The sequence below is a fragment of the Dromiciops gliroides genome, chromosome 2 (genome assembly GCF_019393635.1).
Source record: "Dromiciops gliroides isolate mDroGli1 chromosome 2, mDroGli1.pri, whole genome shotgun sequence".
In the NCBI taxonomy this organism is placed as follows: Eukaryota; Metazoa; Chordata; class Mammalia; order Microbiotheria; family Microbiotheriidae; genus Dromiciops; species Dromiciops gliroides.
This window is the reverse complement of record NC_057862.1, coordinates 663273785-663292204: the sequence shown is the minus strand read 5'-3', so window position 1 is coordinate 663292204 and position 18420 is coordinate 663273785. Positions and strand designations below refer to the sequence as shown.

Genomic DNA, 18420 nt, shown 5'->3' with positions numbered 1-18420 from the left:
AAGAAGTCTTTTTGCCTGTAGCCTCTTGTTTCAAGTTTCATGAATATTACCTTTATATTGTAAGAATTGATTGTGATTTGGGGGACCCCATCTTTGGCTAAAATTGGAAAGCCTCAGGTGCACCCCACCTCCCTCCACCCAGCTGGGGTATGCATGGGAAATTTGAGGCCTGGCTCCCTCCTCCAAGTGAGGTGTGGAAATTTATTTTGATTTGGGGACCCTACCTTTGGGCTGAGATTAGAAAACCTTAGGCCCTCAGGGTCTCTTCTGTGTGGGAGGTGCTGGTGCCCCTCCCCCTCCACTTCAGCTGAGCCAAAAAGCCCCGGGGGTTGTACAAGAGGCAAGGTCAGACAGCTGGGGGGAAAAAGCCCCCAGCTCCCTCCACCCTGAGCAGATCTATCTAAGAGATCCCGGTCGTGTCCAGGCCAGGCTCTGTGTAGCCTATGCTGAGGCATCCCCCCAGCCCAGCTGCAGCCCTGGCTGGTGAATTAGCTTGGTCTGTGTAGACACAAAAAGTCCCGAGATTTGAGGGGACAGAAGAAAGATATATCTAGACCTGGGAGTTAGACAGAAAGGGGGACTGACAAGATTAGAAGAACAGAGAGGAGGACTGACAAGATTTTTTTTTTTGCGGGGGGCAATGGGGGTTAAGTGACTTGCCCAGGGTCACACAGCCAGTAAGTGTCAAGTGTCTGAGTAGGATTTGAACTCAGGTCCTCCTGAATCCAGGGCCGGTGCTTTATCCACTGCGCCACCTAGCTGCCCCCCAACTGACAAGATTTTAAGGGAATGGAGGACGCAGGAGAAGGCCAAAGGACTAGAGCAAGAGGCAGATGTACAGAGTTTGGGAGAGGCCAGAAGATTAAGAGAACAGGACACTGGAGCACTAGGAGAATGGAAGGAGAGGTCAGTGAGAGAGAAGCACAGGGGTTCAGCTGTGGCAGTAAGGAGAGGAAAGTGAGAAGCAGTGGGATTTACAAAGTGAAAGGGGCTCGGAGTCAGAAAGTAGCTGAGCGGGGAAAGTGGCACATACCCTAAGGCAAGAGGCGGCAACAGCCCTTATGGTATTAAAAGGTTACAGGCCCCCAGTCAGGTTGTACATTTTATTTCCCTGTATTCATAATTTTAAATTGTATCTCATAAATAAACTCTTCTTTGATTATTTAGTTAAGAGGCTTCTTAATCTTTTGCTTATCAATTTGGGGAGTGGAGCAGTGTGGTGGAACTTTATAAATGGCCCACATTAAATTAATAGCAGTCAGATAGCCAGATAGTCCACAGTCCCAGGTTAAGCACCCCAGTCAGATTAGTTCCCCCAAATTAGGCCAATAAGTTAAAATATTTCTACATTCATATGGCACCCCAGATGGGACTTATGGCCCAATTATAATTTTTCTAAATGTATAATTTTTCATATAATCATAATTTTTTATAAGTCCTATTATATAATTTTCCAGACTAGATTAGCTAATAATTAATTTTTTTACAGAGGGTATGCAAGAAAACCCCATGCCCTGGCCAGCCTTGGGCACCACCCCTAGGGGTGCCATTAAATTAGCTTGGGGTATGTGGTTGGTCAGCCCTGGTTTCCTGTGAGAGAAGGGTTTTTTTATTCTGGGGGTAGAGAAGATGGGGGAAGAGAGAAGGAGGAGGAGGAGAAGGAGGAGGAAGAGAAGAAGGAGAGAGCAAGAGCGAGAGGGAGAGAGAGTTCACAGCAGCAGGAGAGAAAGTTAAACAGGGATGCACAGGGGGATAGATAGAGTTAAACACGAAGCAGCTGAGACTGGTGGGCAACTTTAAAGGTTGTATTTCCTGCTTGTCTTTGTCCTTATTTCTAAATTTGTTCCCATCAATAAAATACTGGGGTTTTTGTTGTTTTGTTTTTTGAAAAGAGGCTTTTTAATCTCATTTCTTATCAGTCTGGTAGAAACAATTGGGGAAGGCACAGTGTAGAAGAGAGGAGGCTTGGGACCTAGAAGTCCCCCGTTGTTTTTGAGTCCCAATATTGCAGCTAGCCTCCCAATTAACTCTTCCCATATTAAATTTGGCCCTTATAGATTGGGGGCCCATACAGGGATTAATGAACCTGGGGGATATTAAAAAAAAAAACTTAAAATATTTAAGATATATTTTAGTTGGAAAGATAGTGTTCAGTTGGTGGGAGTGAGCAGAGGAGGTGTGGTGGGAATGCTTGTGACCCATTTAAGAGACAATGAACTCTTTTGGCTAAAGGAACAAGATAAATCAGGGGGTACACAAAAAGCCCTGGCCATACTTCCTCCCCTCCTACTGAAGCATGGATAGCCAATATCTTTTAAGCTTGAGGAGATCAAAGGACTAGAAAGTGAAGTGATTCTGTTCCATCACCCATTAAGGACACCACCTACCCCTGAGTCTGAATGTTCTTCCATGATGTGACAGAGGAACATCCTATGTCATGAGCCATAGAAATAATCTCAGCAGCTGAAGTTCAGCTTTTCCTCCAAAGGCCACCCTGCTTTGCATGCTCCCTTTGCCCACCTCTGTCCTGTTTCTGGTGCTCAAAGCCCATATTAATCAGCTTGTCTCTCCCAACCCCAAGAATCTGTACTGGGGAAGCATGAAGAGGGAGTCAGCAGCTCAGCTCCTCTGCCTCCTACTATGGCTCCCAAGTAAGGAAGGAGAACACACAGTGGTCATGGGATCACAAACATGATTTTATTCTCATTTTTATATCATCCAAATTCACATCATTCAAGCTCACAAATGAGCTTTGTTCTCATTTTTGTTAAATTTATTAAATTAAGTGTTCTCCTTTGCGTGTACAATATTTAGAGCCAAGTAGTTATCAGTGCCACTGTTTTTTCTTGAAAGCCAATGAGTTTGGGTAACATTTATTTTCTTTCTCATTTTTGATGCCAGGAGAGAGATTATGGTGACTCAGTGTCATCTTCTTGTCTCTGTCTCCAGGGAAAGAATCACTGTATCCCACAGGGCCAGTCAGGGAGTAAGAACCTAGCTACTTAAGTGGGTAGGGTACCAACAGAATCCAGGAAGGGCCCCCAGGCAGCAGCAGCCTGGCCTCTGGCTTCCAGGCCAGGTTCTGTGGTCATGGTCTGGGACAGATTTCTCCCTCAATCAGCAGGGTGGACGCTGGTTACTACTGTCAGCAGTGTGGTCTATACCCTCCCACAGTGCTCCATCATTGTACATAGACCTTCCCAGGCAGTTTCAGCTCAGGGGTGCAGCTGCTTCCTCTTGGGTCCCCAGGAAAAGGAGTCACTGCTGCCTGTTCTGCACTGAGTTTAGCTGGTGGCCCCTCATAACACTAATGCATTGTTGGTGGACATGTGAACTAGTCCAACCATTCTAGAGAATAATTAGGAACTATGTCCAAAGGGCTACACAAATGTGCACACCCTTTGACTCAGCAACACCACTACCAGGTCTGATCCCAGAGACATCCAAGAAAAGGGAAAAGGATCTATTTGTGCAAAAATACTTACAGCATCTACTTCCTCCAGGATCTGCCAGGGAAGAGAAGCCACTGTTCTGAGTTCTGTCCTGAGCTCTGATAGAAGCCCCTCATCCCACCATGCCATAGAAAGCTCATTTATTGGGATAATCTCATCATCCCATAAAATCTCATCAGTTTTAGGACTCCCCTGAATAACTACCCCAAACTCTCTGATTGGAGGGTAGAGCCCTGAACTCCAATTCTCTATTTAAGAAGACAGCCTGACTCAGACAGTGCTTCATTTCTCAGCTGGGGGTACTACTTTGGGAATTCCCTGACTTGAGTTCTCCACCATGTCCCTGAATAGGGTAGCCTTCCCCATGGACTCCTGCTTTTTAGCTTCTTTTTGTTTTGTCTTCTATTAGATTGGAGAACAATGAGGTGGTGCACTGGATAGAGCACTGCCTTAGAGCCAGGAAGACCTGAGTTCAAATCCAGCCTCAGATATTAACTGTGGGACCCTGGGCAAAACACTTAAGCTTGTTTACTTCAGTTTCCCAATTTGTAAAATGAGCTGGAGAAGGAAGTGGAAAACCACTCCAGTATCTCTGCCAAAAAAAAAAAGAACCCAAATGGGACAGAAAGTCCCAGACACAACTAAAAAATGGCAAATGAGTAAACAACAATATTAGACTGAAAACTCTTTGAAGTCAGGGACTGTCTTCTTCATTTTTTTCTTGATTTCAGTGTCCACCATCCTATCAGAGTCCATTGTGTTAAGATAATGGAATTTGGGAGACGCCCAGGGGTCTGACTTGATTGACTTAGCAGTGTTTGAATTGGGTGTGAATTTAGAGCTACTGGGTGCCCATTTAGAGGTGATTAGATCTTGAATTTGAATTTGGCCAGCCCTGAGAAGGAGTGTTCTCAGAAGCTGTGGACTGCTGCATCAGCAGGAGACTGCTCTCAGCCAATCAACTTGAAGAGCCTCCCATTTCTGGGAGGAGGACACGAAGTGGGAAGCACTTGCTGGAGGAGGGCTTCTCTCTTTTTGGTTGAGGCACTGGCTTGGTGGCAGGACTTCATGTGGGTGGTTAGGAAGGCTAGGATTTCCATGCTGGAAATTCTGAATTCTGGCTCTGGATTCTGGGTATGGTATTTGTTCCCAATCTTTCTCTCTCTTTACTACCTTGTATCTTTTGATAAACCCTTAAAAGCCTAAATTCTTGGTGAATTTATCAGTGATTTTAGCCAGTTTCCTCCAAAACTGGGGGAACAGATTAGAACCCACATTTAGATTTTTTAAACAACACACCATCCTCCCTTGCAATTCATACTTCACATTCTACAACTAAGGTAGTGCAGAGAAGTAAAATTGTAATGTGGGGAATTCAGGGAATTTGGGATTTGCAAATATTGAGAATTTACTTGAAATACTCTAACCTGCACGTCCATAGTAACATTGGAGGAGGTGAGCATTAGTTGGTTTTCCGAAGAATGACAATGGCTGAACCAAAGATGGTGTCCCAGACAAGCAAGGGTCCACACGGCATCACAGATAACAGCCACAGGCTAATTCTGTATGATCCGAAAGATGGTAAAATAGTCACTTTTGGCAAATGTCCTCAATCCCAAGACTGGAAAATTTGTGCTAATTACAAGGAAATTGTAGATGATCACAAAATCTAAACAGAGGAATCTGCTAGGGGAGGTACATCCTATGAATTTGTAACAATTGGAGTGATGCCACCTGCTGGAGAGTTACTATAGGAAAGCTCCACCATGAGAAGGCATCTGAGGGCAAGCCATGTGGCTTTTCCTTGGCGTCAGGAAGTGATGTTTGCTCATGGGTACTGTCTATCAAAGCTACCAGCCAATTAGCTTGGAGCTGTGTGTGCGTGTGGATGGGATGTTCCCAGTTTCACGGGAGGCTTGTGGGATGAAGAAGGGGCGAGGCTTGACCAGTATCATGCTCCAGACTGTACTCTTTTAAAGATTTCCTGTGTCCAGAGTTCTTCCAGCTCAACAGGACTCCAGGATGAAATATAATGCCTAATGGAAGGCCTACTCCATTCTTTCCACAAGGTGATCAGAAATGGAGACTGGGGGACAGAGCCAAGATGGCGGAGGAAAGATATTAAACACACATAGCTCCTGACACAATTGCCCCGAAAACAGCAATAAAACAACCCCATGGAGCAACAAAACCCACAAAAAGACAGGATGAGATTATTTTCCAGCCAAAGACAGTTTAGAGGGGGCCACGCTGGGCTGTGAGAAGAGTCCAATGCCACGATTGTGGAAACACAGTTCCCAGGAAGGCTGAGCCAGAGAAATATATCCCTGAGTCTCCAAATCAGCTGCAGCACGAGCGTCTTCTGGAACTAAGCTTATGGTCGGATGACAGGGCTAAATGGCTGGTGGGGACGGGGACGGGGAGGGGTGGGGGGTGGGGGGGGAATACAGGGGTGTCTGCAGGACCTAAGGAGGATTTCAGCTACCTCACCCCAGCAGGGAACCAGGAAGAAATTGTGAGGCCAAGAGAATGGCCATTGGCAAGAGCTGAGGTTGGATTCTCTTGGTTTAATTCCTCCTCCTCCTCCCCCATAGCACCAGATGGCCAGGCTATGCCATCTCATTCCATGCCTGACTTCTATTCCCCCTCCTATATGCCTGATGCCATGGACATCTCAATCCCATGCGTCTCATTAAGCCTGACTCACTTTCCCCTCCACATACTGCATTGGTTGTCTGCAGAACCACAAAGTTTGGCACCACTCATTTCTCTTCTCTGTTCTTTTATAGTAACTCCGTAATTATCTCAGGTGTCATGATAAACATGATGTTGAATTTGGCCTTGGCATCTATTAACAGTTATATTAGATTCTTTACTTTTTTCATAATAGCATGAAGTTAATTAGACACGTGATGGCAAAAAAGTGATGAAATTAAGATATAAATCCTTTTCTTAATGAATATCACAATTGTCTTAGTCATGTATTAAAGAAGGTTATACTAGTATAACTGATGCAGTCTTTTGCAAGTAACTTAAGGAGACATCACTTTTGTTAAGTGAAATTAATCTGACAACTTTTATATTACACCTTCTCAATTTATTCTCCAGAGGGGGGAATGTAATATTAAATTTTAGAAAATGTTTCCATTTTTGTTTTGATTATATCTGTTTCATATGTAACAACTGGACAATACATAAAAGATTCTGAATTTCTTTAGACATATGTTTTTGAGAACTCTCATGGTTTGATTTGGTTATTGGCAAAGCTATTTAAAGTTGTGTTAAGATTGACTTTGTAGGAAATCTTCCAGCAGCATGGAGAACCAGGCAATCCCCAGTGTTCTGCCAATACCTGATTCCAAATTCCATCCACACCTGACAGACTTTACAACCACACCTGAGACCATACCCAGAATCCAGAGCCAGAATTCAGAGCTATACACAGATGACATCCCAAGAACCATCTGAGATAAGACTTTCAAAGACTTAAATTGACATTTTCCTGTTTTCCTTTTCCCATTGCATACACTATTTGTAATATCCACCTCCTAAAGGGGACTGAACGCTTTAGTTTTTGTCAATGCATCTCCTTCTGTTCATTTCACTTTGCATCAGTTCATGTATATTTTAAGTCTTTCCAGCTTTTTCTGAGACCATTCTGCTTATCATTTCTTATAGCACAATAGTATTCCATCACAATCATGTACAATTTGTTTAGCCATTCCCCAAATGGTGGGCATCCCCTCATTTCCAATTCTTTGCTACCACTAAAAGCACTGCTATAATTTTTTTTTTTTACATACAGGTCCTTTCTCTTTTTGTTTCTTATTTCTTTGGAACACAGACCTAGTAGTAGTATTACTTGGTCAAAGGGTATGCAGGAATACAATCAGAAATCTTGGGCTTTTTCTCTCTTCTGCAAAAAGACCCAAGTGTCATTATTCAATAATCTGGTCCATGTCATGGGTAATTTCAATTTTTTTTCAGCATTCAAAAAATATTTTGACCTTCTTTTTAAAATGCTGAGTTCCAAATTCTCTCATTCCATTTCCTCCCACTCCACTGAGAAAGCAAGCAATATATCAATTATATATCTGAAATCATGCAAAACAAAGTTCTCTCTTAGTCATGCTGCAAAAAAGAAAAACAAACACAATGAAAAATTATACTTCATTTTACAATGAGTTCATCAATTCTCTTTCTGGAGGTGGAAAGCAGTTTTCATCATGAGTCCTTTGGAATTGTCTTAGAACATTATCTTTATCAGAGTAGTAAAGTCATTCACAGTTGATCAACATCTAGGCTCTCCTCACTTCCCTCTACATCCATTCATGTAGGTCTTCCCAGGTTTTTCTGACCGATTATCCCCCCTCATGATTTCTTATGTTGTTCAGTAATTCAGTTGTGTGTCACTGGCCATGGCACCACTATGTGGTTTTCTTGGGAAAGACACTGGCCTGGTTTACTCATTTCCTTTTTCAGTGGATTGAGGCAAACAGAGGTTAAGTGATTTGCTGAGGGACACACAGCTAATAAGTGACTGAAGCCAGATTTGAACTTAGATCTTCCTAACTCCACACTCAGTGAACTATCCTGCGAGGCATCTAATGTTTCTTATAGTGTAACAATATTCCATCAGAATCATATGTCACAATTTGTTTAGCCACTCCCCTTTTGATGTATATACCCTCAACTTTTAATTAATTCTTTTCCATCACAAGAAGAGCTTCTATAAAGATTTGTGTACATATAGGTCCTTTTCCTTTTTCTTTGAGCTCTTTGGGATACAGAGCTAGTAGGGGTATTACTGGATCAAAGAAGAGGCATGGTTTTATAGCTCTTTGGGCATAGTTTCAAATTGTTCTCTGGAATAGTTGAACAAGTTATAAACTGCACTAGTGTCTCTATTTTTTTTATATCTCCTCCATTAAATTATGAGGTGGGATCTCAGAATTATTTTCATTTGTATTCTTCTAATCAATAGTGATTTAGAGCATTTTTATATGACAATTGATACCTTTAATTTCTTCTTCTGAAAACTTCCTGTTCACATCCCTTGACCACAATGAGAATCTCAACCATCTTTTCATATGTGTCACTAATTAGATAATATGGAAAGCTAAGTTGCACAGTGGATAGAGTGCCAGCCCTGGAGTCAAGAAGAAATGACTTCAAATCCAGCCTCAGACATTTATTAGCTGTGTAACTGGGTCAAATCATTTAACCCTGCTTAACTCAGTTCCACATCTGGGAAATGAACTAAAGAAGGAAATGGCAAACCACCCCAGCATCACTGCCAAGAAAATACCAAAAGGGGGTCACAAAGAGTTGGCCACAGTGAAAAATGAATAAACAATAGCAAACTAGACAAGACATTTGACTACCTTAAGATAGTCATGGTTATTCATACCATTTACCTGCACTTAACTGAATTTCTTCATTTGACATTGAAAGCACTGGGCAGAAGTCATATTCCATCAACCTCTGCCACAGACCCTTGCAATGCTTTAATTAATGAGATTCCAAATCTTTATGGCTCACAGTGGCTATCCTGATGAATTTGAGCAGAAGTAGCACCAAGAAAATCAGGAACATAGCTCAGATCTTATCTCCTCAAGCACAGTCAACAGTTATGTAGCACACATCAGGCTCACCTGATTCCCAAGAGGTAATTTATGTCTTGCATGTCATATGTCCAGGGATCAATGTTAATGCTAAAGCTTTCCCAATACCACCAGCCACTTAGTGTCCTCTACCTAGCCAGCATAACCTCTTGTTCCCTGAAAGCCCATGGAAGGATAACATTAACCTTTGTCCCCTTAGCGTTCTCTGCAGAAATAAGGGGTAAACTCTTTCTCCCATTGTGGCTAAATAAGGACTCTCTGAACTTCATCTAGGGACTCAGAATCATAGTCTACTTGGCTAGGGGATCTTCCCACACTCCTACATTCATAATCTCTCTAGTGTGAATTCTCTGATGGAAATAAGGCAGAGTCCTCAGGTTAAAGGCCTTCCATCATGCATTACACTCGTAAGATTTCTCTCCAGAATAAATGCTCTGATACTGAGTTAAATTCTACATTCAAGCAAAAGGCCATCCTTCATACAGTACACTCATAAGGTTTCCCTCCAGTATGAATTCTTTGATGTCGGATAAGTTCTGAGTTGTAGGGAAAAGCCTTCCCACACTCCTTACATTCATAAAGAATCTCTCCATTATGAATTCTCTGATGGATATAAAGGTGTGTCCTCTGTCTAAAGAACTTCCCACATTCACTACATTCATAAGGTTTCTCTCCAGTATGAATTCTCTCGTGTACAGTAAGTTGTGTCCTACTCCTGAAGGCCTTCACACATACAGTACATTTATATGGTTTCTCTCCAGTGTGAATTCTCTGGTGTTGAATAAGATCTGAGTGGTAGGGGAAAGCTTTTCCACACTCCTTACACTCATAAAGAATGTCCCTGGTATGAAGTCTCTGATGCATATATAGGTGTGTCCTCTGTCTAAAGAACTTCCCACATTCACTACATTCGTAAGGTTTTTCTCCAGTATGAATTCTCTGATGGACAGTAAGTTGTGTCTTACTCCTAAAAGCCTTTGCACATACAGTACAATCAAAAGGTTTCTCTACAGTATGAATTCCTTGATGTCGAATAAGATCTGATTTATAAAGGAAAGCCTTCCCACACTCCTTACATTGATAAAGAATGTCCCCAGTATGAATTCTCTGGTGCAGGTTAAGATGCACCTTCCTCTTGAAGGCCTTTCCACATTCACTACATTCATAAGGTTTTTCTCCAGTATGAATTCTTTCATGTTTAATAAGATGTGAGTTTCTATGGAAGGCCTTTCCACATTCCTTACATTCATAAAGAATCTCTACAGGATGAATTCTCTGATGCACAGTAAGTTGCATCTTACTCCTGAAGGCCTTCCCACATTCACTACATTCATAAAGTTTCTCGGCAATATGAATTCGCTGATGTTTGATAAGATCTGACTTGCAGAGGAAAGTCTTTCCACACTCCTTACATTCATAAAGAATCTCTCCAGGATGAATTCTCTGGTGCACAGTAAGTTGTGTCTTCCTCCTGAAGGCCTTTCCACATTCACTACATTCGTAAGGAATCTCACCAGTATGAATTCTCTGATGGACAGAAAGGTGTGTTCTCTGTCTAAAGGCTTTCCCACATTCACTACATTCATAAGGTTTCTCTCCAGTATGAATTCTCTGATGCACAGCAAGATTTGCATTCATGCTAAAGGCCTTACCACATACAGAACATTCATAAGGTTTCTCTCCAGTATGCATTCTTTGATGTCGAATAAGTTCCGAGTTGCAGTGGCAAGCCTTTCCACACTCCTTACAATCATAGAAAATCTCTCCAGTATGAATTCTTTGATGCACACTAAACTGTGTCTTACTCCTGAAGGCCTTTCCACATTCACTACATTCATAAGGTTTTTCTCCAGGAAATTCTTTAATGTCTGAAAAGAAAAATAGACAGCTGATTAATCCTGCTTTTTTCCCCTTTCCCAAGGTTCCTAGGTGCTTAAAGCTTTTAAGTCTATTAACTTGCCTTCTCACTTGAAAAGCCTACCCTCATTTGTCTTTCATTAAAGATCACAACTTTCCAGCCTCAGACACTTGACACTTAACTAGCTGTGTGACCTTAGACAAGTCACTTAACCCCAACTGCCTCACCAAACAAAAAAAACAAAGATCACAACTTATGTAATATAAAAGTATAATAATTCAAAGTTAACACAGATAAATGAATTAACTTAGGATGACTTAGGAGGGATGAGTAATTTCTTACACTACTGTAAATGGATCACATTTGAATGGAATAAGGAAATGAAAGACTATCCATAAAAAGTAGATGACTTTGAGAACTTACAAACACATCCTTACAATCTGGAGGGACAACAGGAAGTAAAACACAAGACAGAAAGAAAAGAGAGGATTGATAAGTTAAGAGTTAGGAGCAAAAGTAAAAAGAGACATGAAATAAACAGAATAAACAAGAAATATGAGGAAAGGCAGGGGGGAATATCAGACAACTTTTGCCATAAATTTCCTCTAAAAATCCATCATATCTACTTTGTAAGGAATTGATTCAAATTTGTAAGATATGATCCAATTCCAAAAAGGTAAGTGATCAAGACATATAAGTATTTTTCACAAGATTTGGGGGGGGGGGGGAGGAGGGGCAGGGCAATGAGAGTTAAGTGACTTGCCCAGGGGCACACAGCTAATAAGTATCAAGTGTCTGAGTCCGGATTTGAACTCAGGTCCTCCTGAATCCAGGGCCAGTGCTTTATCCACCATGCTACCTAGCTGCCCCAAGAAAAATTAATAACCACCTGAAACATTAATCAAACTCTGGTACTCAAAGAAGTAAAAATGAAAACTATTTGGAGATATCACCAAATAGCCATCAGATCAGCAAAAATACCTTAAAAAGGAGGCAGCTAGATGGCACAGTGGTTAAAGTACCGGCCCTGGATTCAGGAGTACCTGAGTTCAAATCCGGCTTCAGACACTTGACACTTACTAGCTGTGCGACCCTGGGCAAGTCACTTAACCCCCATTGCCTGCAAAAACAAAATAAACAAATAAATAAACCTTTAAAAATAATCAATTTTGGCAGTTATGTTGAAATTCCAATTCCTTAGATCCATTTTTACTTTTGGTAAGTATTTTGTAATTGTGTTCATATAGTTTCTGGGTGTGTCTTGACAGGCAGACTAAAGTATTTTATAGCAACTATGGTTATTTTCAATGAAATGTACCTTTCTATCTTATCCTTTTGGGTTTTGTTATTCAGCTGCTGCCACCAGTTTGTGTTTGTGTGTGTGTGTGTGTGTGTGTGTGTGTGTGTGTGTGTGTGTGTGTGTGTGGAAAGCAACATAGCAGTTTAAGCAAGAGCTACAAAACTGTTCATATCCTTTGATCCAACGCTCTCACTATTAGGTCTACCTCTTCAAAATGGTATTGAAAGGGGCAGCTAGGTGGCACAGTGGATAGAGCACCAGCCCTGGAGTCAGGAGTACCTGGGTTCAAATCCGGCCTCAGACACTTAACACTTACTAGCTGTGTGACCCTGGGCAAGTCACTTAACCCCAACTGCCTCACTAAAAACAAAAACAAAAAACAAAACAAAACAAAACAAAAATGTTATTGAAAGCAAACAAAGATCCCTCTGAGAATATATTCACAGCAGCTTCTTGTCAAATAGGAAAATACTGAAAAATTATAGGTCCAAAGATGGAATTATAGCTAAACGACTCCTGTGATATGAACATATTATTGTGCAAACACAACTTCAAAGAATAAAAAAGGGATGACATTTAAAATGATAGACTGAAGAAAGGGAAATTAGGTTATGATTAAATATTTTTTAAAGTAACAGCAGCAAAGCAACATTAATCATAAAAACAACACAGAACAAAATATCTAAAGGGAATTCAGAAATAAAAAGGGCATATTGTTAATATTTTAAGTAATGTGCTTATTTTAAAGGGGAGAATGAATTCATGCAAGTGAGGCAGGAGAATATCTGCTTAAGAATAAGACAATCTTCAATGAAGAGAAACAACTGTCCTGTACTGGGGCAAGAACTTTCTTTGAGAGTTGAGATGCATATGAGTAAAGACATGCACACACACACAAAAAACCTTATTTAATTAAAAAAATGAAGTTGTAAAAATCTCAGCTCTTCTCAACAGACCTGAAAAACTTTAGTAACATCATCTTGTCCCACATTTTACAAGAGCTTTGAAGCTAAAATGACCAACAGAGTTGTAATTTACAATGGCCCATCTGCTTGATTTCTACACAGTCACCTGGACAGCTGCTTCTTGGAATATCTGGCTCTGGCATCCAAGAGGCTTCCTTTTTTTCCAATCGGCAGATCACACCTGGTTTGGAAACTGCAAATCCTGTTCATTGAAAATGAAAAAGTATTAGGGAAAGTCATCTCAAAACTCATCATAAAACAGACATGAAATACTCTTTCCAACTGGTAGTAGAAAGGTGGGGGAATAAGGGTACAGAAAATGTTACGGACCTGGGGTATCTCAGAAGTTTTCTGGGGGAAATCAAGGAACCTTCTCCTTGAGAAGCTAAACCAAAGGACAGACACACCTATAGAGATAGGCCCATTGGGTGTGACTCCTGCCTTTGTGGCATAAGGGGGACTCAGATAGCTTGAGAGATGGGAGACGCCTCTTGCCCAACTTCCCCCAGCCACTACTAGTGGGGGAAGATCCTCCCCCAATAAGGGAACTTTCCGCAGTCAGATGATCACCCCATCAGACCACCATGGATTCTCTATAAAAGTATTTGGCCGTCTCCTGCTCAAGGAGATAGGTATCTCAGAGAGCCATGCCTCTGTGCCAAGCCTTTTTCCCATGAGAAGTCCAAGCACTTCTCTCTTGGTTTCCTTTCCCTAGCGCCTAAATAAAATATTATTTTATTCTAATTGGATTTGTGTGCAAGAAGTTGTCATTCTTTAAAGAAAAATTCCTAAGAAACCCCAACACCTCCAATCCCAACCCCACACCATTTCCCCCATAACACAATTATCTTATACCATCAAGGGCACTGTTCATGTCAGCTGATTTTGTCTGAAAATTTAAAAAATTTTTTTCAACCAGGTAGAGCCCAGGGAGCTGACTGGAGAAGTAGGCTTTTTTCTTTTAGTTTTTGTTTTTTAGTGGGAGAATGGGGGAGAGGGGGTCGAAGAGAACTGACATTTTAAAAAGAATCCATAAAACTTAATAAAAGAATTCCAAACTAAATCAAGCTCCTTTAGCTAAAATGGAGGCATGCTAGGAAGACCCCAAGGGTACTATAAAGGACCACTGAAGGATAGTCTACATTATGGGGAAAATACAGTCCATTTGACTCACTCCTTATTTAGTCAATGGGAAATAATATTTACACTAGGACTGAATAGAAAATCTTGGATTTGAAAGAATAGAGAGGGGAAGATATATTCTCAAGAATAACAAATGAAGTAGTCTAATTTACAGGCACACTAAGCAAAGACCTTTTCCATGAACCAGGTAGCACAAGTACTCTGTCTCTTAGGTACAAAAGGATTAGGAATATTTTCCTTTTGCATGCCAAAGAATAACTTAAAATCATGAAAGTCTCCAGAGTATATATCATGACACCAAAAGGGTGGCTGTTCTTACCTAAAGAGACCAAGTTCCTATAGTTCTCCAGCATCACTTCTCTGTACAGGGTTTTCTGAGATAGGTTCAAATGTGCCCACTCCTCCTGGGTGAATTCCACAGCCACATCCTGAAATGTCACTGATTCCTGAAACACCAAAAATATTTACATTTACTCAAATATAGCTCTGTTATGAAGTCTGAATATACACTCCTTGCCAGCAGGAATTCAGTAGGCCACTGAATTCATTTGCTCCTATATATCTGTGTGTACCTAATCTATTCCACTAGTTGATTATTCACTCTATTTCACATTCAGCACCAAACTGTTCTGATAATGATAGCTTTGAAGTTCTTGATCACTTCTTCCTCCAAATGACTTTTATTTTTTCTTCTAACTAATAAAGCAATTCTTTGGTATTTTGATATGTTTGGCACCGAATAAGTAAATTAAGGCAGCATTATAATTTTATTATACTAGCTCAGCCTAGCAATAAGCAATTAATATTTTTCCAATTCCTTAGATCTGTCTTTACTTTTGTTAAGTGTTTTGTAATTGTGTTCATATAGTTTCTGGGTGTGTCTTGACAGGGAGACTCAAGTATTTTATGGTTATTCTCAATGGAATGTACCTTTCCATCTTATCCCTTTGGGTTTTGTTATATCGTGTGTTTTATATATATATATAAGCATACATGCATGTTTGTGTGTATATGTGTGTGGAATAAATATGTATGAAATATATATTCATACAAATATAAAAATATCAGCATATATACATATATGTGCATTATGTATATGTATACACATATATACACACACATATACATATATGCTGTTAATTTATGTGGTTTATTTTGTATCCTGAAACTTAGAACTTAGGCTAAAGTTAATTGTTTTAACTAGGTTTTTAATTGGAATTCTCAAAGTATACCATCTCAAAATATGTCATCTGCAAAACATGATAGTTTTGGTTTTGTTTTCTTATTGCCTATGCTTATGCCTTCAATTTCTTTTTCATTTCTTATTGTCATAGCTAACATTTCTAGTACAATATGGAATGTTCATTGTGATAATGGACACCCTTACTTTACCCTTCATTTTAAAAGAAAGGCTTGGGGGCAGCTAGGTGGCACGATGGATAAAGCACTGGCCTTGGATTCAGGAGGATCTGAGTTCAAATCCGATCTCAGACACTTGACACTAGCTGTATGACCCTGGGCAAGTCACTTAACCCTCATTGCCCCACAAAAAAATTTTAAAGACTTACATTTTATTCCCATTACAATGTTTGTTCTTGGTTTTAGATTATTACTGTTGTTTAGTCATTCAATCCTGTCCAACTCTTCATGGCCCCATGGACCATAGCATACCAGGGCCTTCTAGCCTCCACTATCTTTCAGTCTGTCCAAGTTAATGTCTCTTGTTTCCATGACATCTATCCATCTTATTCTCTGTCATCCCCTTTTCCTTTTGCCTTCAATATTTCCCAACATCAGAGACTTCTCAAATGAATTCCATCTTCACATTATATGACAAAAGTACTTAAGCTTCAGTTTCAGTATCTGGCCTTCCAGTGAAGATCCTAAATTAATTTTTTTAACTATTGATTGATTTGATCTCCTTACTGTCCAAGGGACTCTCAAAAGTTTTCTCTAGCACCACAATTGGAAAACATCAGTTCTGCCGTGATCAGCTTCTCTTATGGTCCAACACTCACAGCTACACATTGTTACTGGAAAAACCATAGCTTTGACTGTATGGACCTTTGTTGTCAAGGTGATGTCTATGTTTTTTAGTATGCCATCAAGATTTGCCATCGCTTTACTTTTTTTTTTTTTTGGTGGGGCAATGATAGTTAAATGACTTTCCCAGGGTCACACAGCTAGTAAGTGTCAAATGTCTGAGGCAGGACTTGAACTCAGGTCCTCCTGAATCCAAGGCCAGTGCTTTATCCACTACATCACCTAGCTGCCCCCATCACTTTACTTTCTTTCTTTTTTTTTTTTTTTAGCGAGGCAATTGGGGTTAAGTGACTTGCCCAGGGTCACACAGCTAATAAGTGTTAAGTGTCTGAGGCCGGATTTGAACTCAGGTCCTCCTGACTCCAGGGCCAGTGCTTCACTTTACTTTCAAGGAGTGTCTTTTAATTTCCTGACTAAAGTCACCACCTGCAGTACTCTTTTAGCCCAAGAATATAAAACCTCGCCTTGCTTCTATTTCTTCTCCCTTTATTTTCTAGGAAGGAATGAGACCAGTTGCCATGATCTTGGTCACTCTTCTCTTGAGGCAATCAGGATTAAGTGATTTGCACAGCTAGGAAGTATCTGAATACAAATTTGAACTCAGGTCCTCCTGACTCCAAGTGCAGTGCTCTATCCACTTTGCCACCTAGCTGACCCTGATCTTAATTTTTGTCATGTCAAGCTTCAAGCCACCTTTTCCATTCTCCTCTTTTATCCTCCTCAAGAGACTTCCTAATTCCTCTCCACTTTCTACTAGCAGAGTGGAATTGTCTGCCTATCTGAGATTGTTGATATCTCTCCTGGCAACCTTAATTCCAGCTTTCAATTTATCCAGTCTGGCATTTTGCATGATGGATTATGAATATAAGTTAAATAAATAAGGAAACAGTATACACTCTTGTCATACTCCTTTTCCCATCTTAAACCATGTTCTAAGTCTTGCTTCTTGGCTCACATACAGATTCCTTCAGGAGATAAGATGATCTGGTCCTCCCTTCTCTTTGAGGACTTGCTACATTTTGTTGTGATGCTCACAAATGCTTTAATGTAGTCACTGAAGCAGAAGTTTATGTTTTTCTCAAAATCCCTTGCTTTCTCAATAATCCAGCAAATGTTGGCAATTTGGTCTCTAGTTCCTCTTCAAAAATCTGCCTGCTCGGGGGCAGCTAGGTGGTGCAGTGGATAGAGCATCGGCCCTGGATTCAGGACCTGAGTTCAAATCTGGCCTCAAACACTTAACACTTACTAGCTGTGTGACCCTGGACAAGTCACTTAACCCTAATTGCCTCACCAAAAAATTAAAAAAATATATATATATAACTCACATAACAAATACTCTTTTTCAACAACTCAAATGTGACTCTACATATGAACATCACCAGATGGTCAATATCAAATATGGCTGATTACATATACTTCAACCAAAGGTGGAGAAACTCTATGCTATAAATTAAGACAAAACCTAGAGCTGACTGTGGCTCGGATCATGAGTTTCTCATTGCAAAATTCAGACCTAGATAGTGAAAACCATCAGATTATAAAGGTATGGCTTAAATAACTTCTTTTCTTAATATGAAGTAGATCTGAGCTGCCCAACAGGGCTGGTGGCCCCTTTGAGAGGACTGGTGGGATGGCAGAGCATTGCCCCAGGAGAATCCATGAGACTTGACCAACTTGGGAGAAAGTGGGAAAGTAAAAATTCACAAGAGATGGTAATAAGGAAGGCTGAAGACCAGCTGTGATTTTCAACATGCCCTGTGGATGTTAGATCAGCTGATTCCATGGAATAAGGTCCTTCAAAGGAAGTCAGCCCATGATAGAAAGACAGGAGACTCCCAAAATGAAATTATAAGGACATAAAGGAAAACAACTTGCTTGAGGAAGAAAACCAAAAGTTGTCTGATGGATGCACAAACAACTTGTTAACTAGTGGTTAATTTGCAGGCAAGACTGGACAGGTCCCATCTTTTGATTTCTCCTGGAGCTGCAGACATAACTCAATGAGGAAGAGTAAATGCTCCAAGGACATCTTTTA

At 40.5% G+C, this 18420-nt stretch overlaps 2 protein-coding genes across 3 annotated transcripts in view; both read right to left on the bottom strand.

Annotated features, from left to right (window-relative positions):
• Positions 1-10840, bottom strand: part of LOC122741073 (zinc finger protein 420-like) — a 29921-nt gene extending 19081 nt beyond the window's left edge. Inside the window, exon 1 of the mRNA XM_043984150.1 lies at positions 10729-10840. The gene's annotated coding sequence lies outside the window, so the exon portion shown is untranslated. The remainder of the gene's footprint in view (positions 1-10728) is intronic.
• Positions 7636-18420, bottom strand: part of LOC122741068 (zinc finger protein 420-like) — a 37227-nt gene continuing 26442 nt past the window's right edge. For both annotated transcript variants that reach the window (XM_043984137.1, XM_043984138.1), the window contains 3 exons: positions 14662-14788; positions 13306-13401; positions 7636-10944 (listed from right to left, as the gene is read on the bottom strand). In XM_043984137.1, coding sequence (XP_043840072.1) covers positions 9554-10944; positions 13306-13401; positions 14662-14788 — 1614 coding nt within the window. In that variant the 3' untranslated portion in view covers positions 7636-9553. The remainder of the gene's footprint in view (positions 10945-13305; positions 13402-14661; positions 14789-18420) is intronic.